Below are 12268 nucleotides of genomic sequence, written 5' to 3'. Positions count from 1 at the left end.
GTCTTGTGGACTCAACTCCTGAATAAACCACTCTATGATATATTTCCGTCAACCACCCACCATCCATCTAACCAACCCTATATTCATCCCCATATGCTGCATTTTACTGATTAGAATTCCATGTGGTATCCTGTCAAAGGCCTTATCAAGGTCCAGTAAAATCACTGTAAACCCATTACTCTTATCTGGTTCAGCCGTCACTGGGTTATAATATGTGAGCAAGTTACTGAGGCATGACCTACCCTTCACAAAACCATGCTGTCCCCGATACAGTATCCCATTTTCATCTATCCAATCTTGTATTTTCCTCTTGACTATTTTCTCCAAGACCTTGATAACGATTCCTGTTATGCTGTTGGGCCAGTAATTTTCAACAGCAGCCTTGGAACCACCTTTATGCAGCGGAACTATTTTCCCATCTTTCCATCCCCTTGGGACTGATCCAGATCCGAGTCTCAAATTAAACAAAATGGTCAAGGGCACTGACAATTCTTTAGCCGCTTCACGTACAACACGAGCTGGTATACCATCCAATCCTACAGATGTATTGACATTGAGGTTCTATAATAGACTATTTACCTCTACTTCATTCATCACAATTCCAGTATAAGCTGTTGGTTCTCCAATTACTGCGTTGTCACCACCTGGATGATATACTCTTGCAAAGTGCTCGCTCAGTAATTCCACTATATCAACTGATTCAGTTACCTCCCTACCCTCATCATTTTTTAAAATCATTCTGCCATGAACATTTTTCCTTTTACTTGCAACATATTGAAAAAACTGTTTGGGATTCTCTTTAGCCTGCATGGCCAATTTTCTTTCGTAATCCGCTTTTGCTTATCTTACCACCCTTGTTACTTTCCTGGCCTGAGCTTTATACTGTTCCTGCACCTGCTGGTCACCTTTCTCCTTAAATTCCCTCCACAATTGTTTCTTTTTTTTTTTTTTTTTTGCAGCTCATGCTTAATAGTGTTATTCATCCATTTAACCCCTATTTGATTTATTATTCGGATGTTTGGTATATAACATTGCCTCCTGCAAACACTTCTTAACCACCTCCCATGCACTATCAATATCCAGCCCTTGTAGTTTTTCATGCCATGGCGCTGAGCCAAGGACACTCCTAAGCTTGTCATACGTACCAGCCCGGTAATTCCACATGTACCCTGTCTTAATTGTAAATTCCACTCCTTTAGCACCCCCCCCCAGTCATGACCTTATGATCACTCTCACCAATTCGTGGCAACATGGTCATGTTTATTACAGCCACATTCTCAGATGCAATTACTAGGTCAAGCACTCTCTGCCCCCTAGTATTTTCCACTACATGCTGTCGCAGATGGTTTCCTTTAACACGTTCATTGCCAAGCTGAAAGATGGAATTTCGTGTGGTGGCCAAATTTTTTTTACTTGACAGCGACGTCCACACGATAACACGTGATCGGCCGGACGGTGAGAACTCATATCACGCGATATCGCGTGATTAACAATGAATGAGTTAATAACTGCATAAAATCCAATTCCTTCCTCCCATGTGCCCTCTCCTCCTTCCAGTCAATGTTACCATAATTGAAATCGCCCATAATAATTACCCTCCTTCCACTCATTTCTTCTATTTGCCTATGCATACTATCCCCACCATCAATTCTATCACCTGGTCTATAGCAGCACCCAATTGTATATTTTGTTCTGCTAGACTCTATCTCACACCAAATAGCCTCAAATGTGCTCTTTTCTCTATCCTGCAGTTTAACTTCTATACTCGTTGGCTGCCACTCATCAGCTATCATCAATAACACTCCTCCCCCCTTTTTATTCTCCCTATCACTCCTGAACACGCTATACTCATCACATTCAATTCCACTAGCTTTATCATCTTGTCAGCAATGTTTCACTAATACCAACAACCTATGGCCTGGAAGTGTGCCAACCGAGGCCAAAAACTCTTCTTTCTTGTTCCTAATACTCCTGGCATTAGTGTACATGAATTGCAGAAGCCCATTAGTCCCATCCCTACTTTGGTGCCTTATACTAACTATCCCATTCTGATTTGTTGTCCTTCGTACTCGCTCAGGCATATTTTACTCATTTATACACTCAACTGCCTCCCTAAAGTCTGCATATCTACTCCCCCACCCCTTAATAAATCTTGTTTCCCTGAGTCTGTACATCCACTTCCACTTCATTCATCAACACTTTTTCAAGCCTGAGTACACCAAATCCATTCAAATGTAACCCGTCCATCTTATATAAATCGTTTTGCCCATCGAACTCACTCCACACATCCACAAATTCCACACCACTCTCCATTCATAACCCATGCATAAAGTCATTGGCAATTATGGCCATCCTTCTAAACACTTCACTGTCATACCATGGAAAAATACTCACCATCCTAACTCTCTCACTCTTCTCTTTTGCTACCTCAAGTAATTCCCTCACATCCTCTATCATTTCCATTTTGTCTTCTTTCAAATCATTTGTTCCTGCCACGACTATCATCTCTTTCACTCTCTGTTTTTGCACTCGAATAGATTCGCTGAAGTCCTTTATGTTCGCACAAGGTTGGTACAATTTCATCAAACTCTCAACTATCACACCTCTTAATAGCGAATCTCCATACAGCACTCGCTCCTTCATTTTATTTACATTTACGAACATCCTCTTATGATAGAATATTACACAGAAAACTATTATGTAAGTTGGAGAAAATGAGAATGGATATGAAACTGGTGGCATGGATAGAGGAATGTCTGCAGAGTGAAATCCAGGAGAATGAGGGTGACTAGTGGAATGCTTAATGCTTCAGGGACACTAGGACCACTGTTGGTTCTAGTGGCCCTGAATCTGTTTGTTGATGATGCAAACTGGAGAGGACAATAGTTAATATAATTATTATTATTATTATTATTTGACACCTCCAGGGAGTCCTAAGACTCATCAAGGGAGGGCACCTACTCTCTCCATCTCCACCACTCAACTTCAACCACAAACCACCTCATATACACCAATGCCATCTACTGTCCACCATCACCACTATTATTTTCATAGACAGTCACAAACATTCATGCCCACAGCGGGATTCGAATCCGCAGCCTTTTGACTGGAGAGTGGATATGCTAACCACTCGGCCAACCAGGCCGGCCAAACAATAAACAGTGTAGTAATGTAGAGATCTGGGGAGGATGATATAAATAGACTGGCAGTGTGTGTAGAAGATAATGGTTGGCAGTGTAATGTGATAAAGTATAAGGTTATGCAGTTTAGGATGGAAAGATTGCATACCCTATTACACTGATGGTACTAGACTGCAGAAAATGTTAAAAAAATGCTCAAGTAATACTTTTGAGTTATTTTTGCAACATGGCAAAAATAGCTCAAAAATAGGAGGAAGAGAGGGGATATAATTGAGACATTTAAGTTTGTAAAGGGTTGTTACCAGGTGAATGTGGAAATTATTTTTTTTTTGTATAATGAGAAAAGGGAGTAGAACAAGGGATATACCTGGAAGCTGTATGAGGAGGGTGTGATCAGGGGCATAAGGAACAGGGTTCTTTGCATGGAGAGTGGCTGGTGAGTGAAGTACATTGCCTGACATCGAATGCAGATACGCTGAATGAGTTTAAAGCACGATTTGATGGACTTTGCGTGTAACAATGTTTGCTTCCCACATTAAGTCTTTCAACTCCATGGAGGTCTGGTATTAATAATAATATGTTTGTAGCAAAGCAAAGATGGTGTCAACAAAGCATCGATAGAGTGTTATGAATCTCACCAACTCGGACAGATCAGCTGAAGTTCAGGAGTGCTGTGGATAACAAAGATGGTTTTCCGGACTGTACAATATGAGTACTGTGTCGGTGAGGATCGACTGAGGAAATGTGGACTGCAGAGTTTGGTGGATAGAAGAAGGAGAGGTGATGTGATCGAGTCTTTTAAACTGTTGAGAGGCAGTTACAGGGTAGACATTGGAGAGTTCTTTCACTTGGTGGAACTGGGGGAAGGAGCGATGACCTGGAAGTTATGAAAGGAGACTATGCGCAAGAGGATGAGGAGTGGGTCTTTGCATGGAGGGTGGTTGAACCTTGTAATGCATTGCCTTAGAGAGTGGTTGGAGCGGGAATGGTCAATGGGTTCAAGGAGTGGTATGATAAACTTTGTTTCCTAAAAACGACCTCCCACAATGAGTCTTTTGACTCCATGGAGGCCTGGATAATAATAATAATAATAATAATAATAATTATATGAGTTCTGCAGTTGATTTTTCTTGAGATGCAGTTAAAAACTCAATTTTCTGGGAAGGTGAAATCCTACTGATGATGATAATAATAATAATAAAATATATGAAAAATGTCTTTTTAATTATCATAATAAAAATTGCATTTTCATGTAGCAGTATGGGCTTAATTTTCTTATTGCTGTTTCTTAGGGAAGTCTGGCATATGCTAAGGGTTTGGAAAAAGCAGGACTACTATCATTGGAGGAGTCTATGCAGATTGGTTCTGGTTTAGAACAGGTATATGTATCTTCATTTTAGCAGTTTTTATATACTATATATTTTGTTTATTATGTCTATATACTAATGCCAGAAGTATCAGGAACAAGAAAGAGGAGTTTTTGGCATTGGTTAGTTCAACCTCACCAAAAGTTATAGGTATTAGTGAGACTTGGCTAACAGCAGATTATGTAGTTACAGGGATAGAATTTGAAGGGGTTTAGTATTTATTTTCAGGGAAGATAGAGAAGATAGGATGGGGAGGGGTACTGCTGATGGTAGTAGATGAATTGTAGCCAAAAAGAATAAGAGATAAGCAGAAGAGTGGCTGTTCATTTGAAGCATTCTAGTGTGAGATTAAGTCCAGTAAGACAAAATATACAGTTGGTTATTGCAGTATGCCAGGGAGTTCCGCAAATGATCTGGAAGACATGCATCAACAAATTAGTACAACGAGTACAGGTTGAGTGATTATTATGGGAGAATTCAACTATGGAGATATAAACTGGAAGGAAGGAAGATCACATCGCAGGAATGAAATGGAATTTATACACATATCAGAGATAATTACTTGAGGCAGCATGTGATGGAGGAGACTAGGGGTGGGAGAGTATTGGACCTGGTCATAGGAGCAGAAGAGCTATTCAGAACCAAGAAGACAGCATCGCCTCCGATTGGTGAAAGTGGCTATGCAGTCATGACTTTGGAGATCGTAAAACATGAGGAGTATTATTTTGTCAAGAAGGGATATATGTGGAACTACAAGGCAGGTGATTATGACAAGCTGAAGAAGAAGCTTAAATCTATGCTACTGCATAAAGCACTGCAAGATAAGGATGTTAGTAGTGTGTGGAATATAGTTAAGTGTCATCTAGAGGAAGCAGTATTGAATTGTATACCTAGGTGGTCCAGCAAACACATGAACAGTATAAGGCTCTATCAAGGAAGTCAAAATCAGATTATGAGAAGAATCTAGCCAAGCAGACCAAAGGAAATCCCAAAGAGTTCTTTGTTCTTTTGGCAAGTTTCTTTCTGAAGAAAAATGATAATGGAAGATTAACCTTAATGAGTGATGATGGTCATGAGGAGGCAGATGAGATAAAATAGTTGAGTTACTGAGTAACCACTTTGCAAGGCTATATCATCCTGGTGAGGTTACTGCTTTAACATATGTGACAGACAGTAATGCGAGAACAGAGGTGAATGAATTTGTGGAGGGTCTTAGGATATTGCAGAATCTTGATGTAAATATAGCTGTGGGATTAGATGGGTTATCAGTTTGGGTTTTGTGAGAATATGCAAGGGGACTGGTAATGCCTCTTACTAGGGTCTTTAATTTAAGTCTCAGCTCTGGTAGAGTTTCAAGAGAGTGGAAAGAGGGCAAAATAATTCGCTTGCATATGAGAGGTTCTAAGACTGCAGTAGCAAATTATAGACCAATCAGTATCTCATGCATGGTGGTAAAAGTACTAGAAAAGTTGGTCAAAAAGAGAATTCAAGAATGGATAGATAAAAACATGATACTCTGAGGGTCAACATGGCTTTGTTGAAGAGTTAGAAAAGTTAGTAATTTACTAACTTTTTATAATAGAGTAACAGCTGAGTTGGATAAAGGAAATGGGTACACAATAATTCAGTTAGGCATTTGACAGAATACCTCATGGAACTCTGTTATGCAAATTAGAACAAATGAGGATGGACATGACACTGGTTAAGTGGATAAGAGGATGGCTGCAGGACAGATATCACAAGTGATATATGGAGTAGGCAGAATTAAGGTGAAAGCAGGTGACTAGACAGTAAGGTTCGGTGTTGGGACCATTACTGTTTTATTTGTACATAAATGATATAGGAAATATCCTGAAAGGAAATATTCAGTTGTTCTCTGGTGATGCAAAATTAGGTAGAGTAATAGTTAAGGCAATGTGGAGAACTTAAAGGACCATTTAAACAGGCTGTCAGTATGGGCAAAAGATAATGAGTGTCAATTTAATGTGGAGAAATGTAAAGTTATGCATTTTGGATAAAATAGATTACAAGCTGCATATCACATTGTTGACACTGTACTCCAGGAAATGGATGAAGCTAGTGATTTAGGGGAGGTGGTAGACAGAGAGTTAAAGTTTAGAGGACATATTGCTAAGATTACTAATGTAGCCCATAATATTACTTGGCTATTGAAGAACACATTAACAAGTAGAGATAAGAAAGGTGTTATTCCTCTTTATAAGGCCTTGATATACTCACATCTGGATTATTGTACTCAATTCTATTCCGCTGGGTTCCATGGGGATGAGGAAGCAGTGGAGAGGATTCAGAGGTGAGTAACCAAGATGGTGACTGGCCTGTGGAATGTGCCCTATGAGGATAGATTGAGGTTTTGTGGATTGTAGAATTTGGTTGATAGGAGAAAAAGAGGGGATGTGATGGAAACATTTAAGTTGCTTAAAGGGTTTTATAGGATTGATGCAGGAGAAATGCTTCAGCACATGGCTAGAGGGACCAGAACAAGGGGTCATCCCTGGAAGTTGAATAAAGGTGTGGTTAGTAGGAGTGTGAGGACTAGATTTTTTGCTTTGAGAGTTGTGAATGAGTGGAATGGGTTGCCAGACTCAGTTGTGAGTGCTTTGTCTGTTAATGGGTTCAAGGAGAGGCATGATAGATTCTGTGGATAAATTGCGTCTCTCCCCAATGAGTCTTCAGACTCCATGGAGGTACCTGTATAATAATAATAATGTTCTGTTATTATTATTATTAATATAATAATTTATATTAGCCTTTCAACACTCTCTAGCTTTTCGGAGACTGAGTGGGCAGTTCAAACACCACCAGTAGCCAATCAGAGATATCTGGCCCATGACTGTTACTAATTATAAGTGGCAACTGATGAAGAGATGGACCATGAAGTGCTGCCATCTCTTAGTACCTAACACTAACAGGATGTGTTACTGTTTAAAATAATGTGGGTTCTATTGTCGATTTTCTTTAGTTTACAGGAAGAAAAATGTGAATTTCTGATAGAAAAAATGCCATTTGCCCATGCCAGAAATCTACTAACTCAGGAAGTGGTCAAAGAATGGTTTAGAAAAAGTTCCTCCTGTTGAGGACTAAACTTAGAACGTAAGTCTATCTTTGGGTAGTCTAGCACATAGCATGCAAGCATGATTTCCATTGAGCTATATAGGCATTATTATTATGATTATTATTATTATTATTATTATTATTATTATTATTATTATTATTATTATTATTATTACAGAAATAGTCTTATAATGGGAATGAATAACAAAAACTCATTGCAGGAAGTCTGTTCTATACATCAGAAATATTTTTCCTATGACAATTTATATTGATGTGATGTTAACTGCTTCCATATACAAGTAGATGAGGTATGAAGATACTTCACCCACATACTTTGTTTTGCTTATATTTGGGGACAGGTTTAAAACAAAATATAATTTCTTGTTTGTTATAATTTACTTTGTAACCAAGAGAAAAAACTTTATAATAATCTTTATAACACTTTATATAAATTAAGGAACTAGGGAATGAAGGAGAATTTATGAATTGAGAATTACATAGCATGAGTCAGAAGAATGTGATTATAGGAGTGCAAAATAGACATTTAAATAGAGAAGGTAAGGATGGACAGAGGGAGATAGCATGAGAAAGAGCAATGCTTGAAGAGGAAATGAATGTCTTAGTAGACAAGAAAGCAATGTGATATCTGGGATGTAGTGCAACAAGTAGATGAGGTATGAAGATACTTCACCCACATACTTTGTTTTGCTTATATTTGGGGACAGGTTTAAAACAAAATATAATTTCTTGTTTGTTATAATTTACTTTGTAACCAAGAGAAAAAACTTTATAATAATCTTTATAACACTTTATATAAATTAAGGAACTAGGGAATGAAGGAGAATTTATGAATTGAGAATTACATAGCATGAGTCAGAAGAATGTGATTATAGGAGTGCAAAATAGACATTTAAATAGAGAAGGTAAGGATGGACAGAGGGAGATAGCATGAGAAAGAGCAATGCTGGAAGAGGAAATGAATGTCTTAGTAGACAAGAAAGCAATGTGATATCTGGGATGTTGGGGGGGGAAGCATTTCAGTCTGGAGAGGGTTTTAGGATGGGTAATGAGAATGGTATAGCTAAGAAAAGACAGGTAGAAGTCACATCTAAGAAGTATTTGCTCAGAGTTGCCTGGTGTTGCACTACCTTACCTCAGTTCTGAAGATATTTCCAGGTGCAAACTTTGTTTGCTTACACTTGGATAAAGGATTAAACTAATTTCATGCCGGCTGGGGCGTCACTCAGTTAAACTAGGCCCCCGTTGTTTTCGCCAGGGAACCAGGGCAAACAGCGAAAATTCAGCCACTAGAACAAATCTGAAAACAAACCCCAACTCAACATCACCAGAGTTAAAGATTGTACTAACATAAGAAGCCTGAATGGCAAAGAAATGGAGCTAGCTGAGGAATTAGATAAGTGCCAGATCGACATAATAGGGGTGACGGAAACAAAAAAGACAAAAACTGGTGAGATCTTTCTGAGCAATAAATACAAAATGTTATATTCAGGCAATGACAATCAAGGAAAAGAAGGGGTAGCCATAGTATTCAACACAAAATACGAGGTTAATCTTCTTGAATGGCAGTCAGTCTCAAGTAGAGTAATGTGGACAAATATGAGAATAGGGAACTGGACAATGAGACTTATTTGTGCCTATGGTCCCACAGAAGGTTCTACTAAGGTAGAAGTGGAGGAATTTTTTGAGGCTTTAGAAAAAGCAACTGATACAACGAAAAAGGAAAAGTTGGTCCTTGTTGGGGATCTAAATAGCAGAGAAGGAAATGATTGTGAGACATACAAAAATATTTTGGGAAAATTTGGAGAAAAGAGCAAAGCTAATAATAATGGCAAATATCTGTTGGATTTCTGCTCAGGACATGGACTGGTTATTACTAACACCATGTTCCAACATAAAAATGTGCACAAATTCACATGGAAAGAAGAGGCAAGGAATAAGAAAAGCCTCATTGACTATGTTATTGTTGATAGTGATGTTTTCTCCCTGGTGCAGAACACCAGAGTGTACAGAGGATTTGAGATTGGAAGTGATCACTATTTAGTCTTGAGCAGAATAAAATTGAATTTCATATTATTATTATTATTATTATTACCCCAAGACCTCATGGAGTCAAAGACTCATCTGGGAGGTCCTTTTATCACACATACATCTCACCATACCGTGTCTTAAACACACTCAAACTCCTTGCAGACACCACACTCTCAGGCAAGGCATTCACAACTCTGCACGAAAAAAACCTGCCTCTCACTCCCCTACTTACACCCTCTTTATACAGTTTCCAGGGATGATCTTTGGTTCTCCCCTGATCTCCCACTATTTTTTTTAGAACTTCTCCACCATTGATCTTATAACAACCGCTTACCAACTTGTAGGTCTCTATCATATCTCCCCTCTTCCTCCTCTCCACCAGACTCTGCAAATTACATCTTCTCAATCTTTCCTCATACTCAACATTCCAGAGATCAGAAACTACTTTAGTCAGTCGCCTTTGGACCCTTTCCAACATCTCTTCATCCTTCTGAAAACTCGGTGACCAAATCTGGGCACAATAGTCCATGAGTGGCTTTATCAAAGCCTTATACAACGGAACAAGAATCTCCCTACTTCTACACGTCAGTGTCCACTGCATCATTCCCAGAAGCCTTTGTGTTGTCTTCACAATTTTGGTGATGTGTCCCCTGAATTTTAGATCCTTATCCACTATCACCCCCCCCCCCAGATCTCTTATTTCCTCTACCTCCAACAATATATTCTCACCAAGCATAAATTCTGCATCCCATCTTTGTTTTCCAAATTTTAAAACCTTACATTTTGCAACATTGAACTTGCATCCCCATTTCGGTGCCCAATCACTCAATTTATTCAAGTCTTCTTGTAAGGCCACAACATCCTCACTACTCTTTATGGTTCGTCCCAACTTTGCATCATCTGCAAACAACTGAACATTTCCATCCAAATCTTTGCCAATATCATTAATATACAAGTTAAACAGTAATGACCCTAAAACAGGCCCCTGAGGCACTCCACTAGTGACTTTCCTTTTCCTGGATATCGCACCCCAATACACAACTTGTTGATACCTATCAGATAGCCAGTCTCCAATCCAATGCACTAATCTAATATCCAACCCATTCTGCTCTAGTTTGACTGTCAACTTATCATGAGGTACTCTATCAAAAGCTTTTGCGAAATCCAAGTATATTACTGTGTATCCTTCTCCTCTGTCCAAGGAAGCAGTCACTTTGTTGTAATAAGTAAGTAGATTACTAAAACATGACCTCCCTTTAGCAAATCCATCAAAGATTATACCATTGTTGTCAACCCAACTCTGGATCCTAGTTCTCACAAGCTTCTCCAACAACTTAACCGCAACACCTGACACATTGATACGCCTATAGTTTGAAGCTTGAGTTCGATCACCTCCTTTATGAAGTGGCACAATCTTGCCCTCTTTCCACTCTTTAGGTACTTGACCAAGTGCAAGACTCGTATTAAAAAAATATGTCAGGGCAGGTGTCAACTCTCTGGCACATTCCTTCAGAATACTCAGTGATAGATTATCAAGTCCCACAACCTTATTTACATCTAGTTTACTCAACTCCCCACACACCTCTTGCTCACTTACCGTCAGTCTCTCCTCCCCATCATCAACTGCTCTCAATCCTTCCATGAAGTCACATTCACAAGATTGAAAGATCTTTATGAACTGCTCATTAAGTATCTCCACCACACATTCTGCAACAGCTGTCTTTATACCATTTTCTCCAATCAATGTCATCCTTCCATAATCATTCTTTCTTTTGCTGGCTACATATCGAAAGAACTCCCTAGGATTCTTTTTGGCTTCATTAGCTAACTGCTGTTCATACCTCTCTTTAGCTACTCTCACCAACCAAGTCGCCCTCCTTACATGGTCTTTGTTGACCTCATGAAATGGTTATTTCCACTTCTCTTATGCTGCCTCCACAATGCCCTTTTTCTCTGTATCCCTTTATTCATCCATCTCACACCTACCTTATTTAACCTTCTCACCCTTGGAATACATTTAGACATTGCATCTACTAGCTAATATTTGAAAATTCCCCAAGCTACATTGATCTCTTTTCCAGCTAACTCCTCATTCCACGATACACCGGCAAGCTGTCCCCTGAGGTTTTCATAATCATCCCCCCCTTGTGGATATACACTTTTTTCACATGGGGCCTTGCACTGCTGGCCAGTGCAAGGCCCCCTGTGAGAAACTACCCAACACCAGGTAATCACCTAATTGGTGGATGATTTGACACCTCATTTATAATTACATCCTCTGATGAGATGACCAAATCCAAGACCCTTAATCCTCGTGTGCCCTCTATTACATACTGTCAGAGGTAGTTATCCCTCAAAAACTCGAGAAACTCATTTTTTTTACTTCCAGTTGCTATCTCATCATTCTAGTCTATATTGCCATAATTAAAATCGCCCATAATGATCACCCTTTTCTTATTTGCTTGGCTAATTTGACTATACATTTCACTATCACCACCATCCACATTACCAGGTGTATAACAACATCCCACCAAATATTTAATTCTATTTACCTTTATCTCACACCATACTGCCTCAAAACCACTGGCCCTATTTCCCTCTTGCATCTCTACCTTGTATGGACATAACTCTTTCTCTATC

The 12268-nt window shown here is 39.1% G+C and overlaps 1 protein-coding gene across 2 annotated transcripts in view; it reads left to right on the top strand.

Annotated features, from left to right (window-relative positions):
• Nucleotides 1–12268, top strand: part of Argl (Argininosuccinate lyase) — a 350034-nt gene that overhangs the window by 42221 nt on the left and 295545 nt on the right. For both annotated transcript variants that reach the window (XM_090392053.1, XM_090392054.1), the window contains exon 3: nucleotides 4433–4519. In XM_090392053.1, coding sequence (XP_090248179.1) covers nucleotides 4433–4519 — 87 coding nt within the window. The remainder of the gene's footprint in view (nucleotides 1–4432; nucleotides 4520–12268) is intronic.

The sequence above is a fragment of the Typopeltis vanoorti genome, chromosome 4 (assembly GCF_054136105.1).
Source record: "Typopeltis vanoorti isolate ZY-2024b chromosome 4, IOZ_Tvanoo_1.0, whole genome shotgun sequence".
Classification (NCBI taxonomy): domain Eukaryota; kingdom Metazoa; phylum Arthropoda; class Arachnida; order Uropygi; family Thelyphonidae; genus Typopeltis; species Typopeltis vanoorti.
Note: the sequence above shows the minus strand (reverse complement) of the source record. Positions and strands in the feature narration are given on the sequence as shown.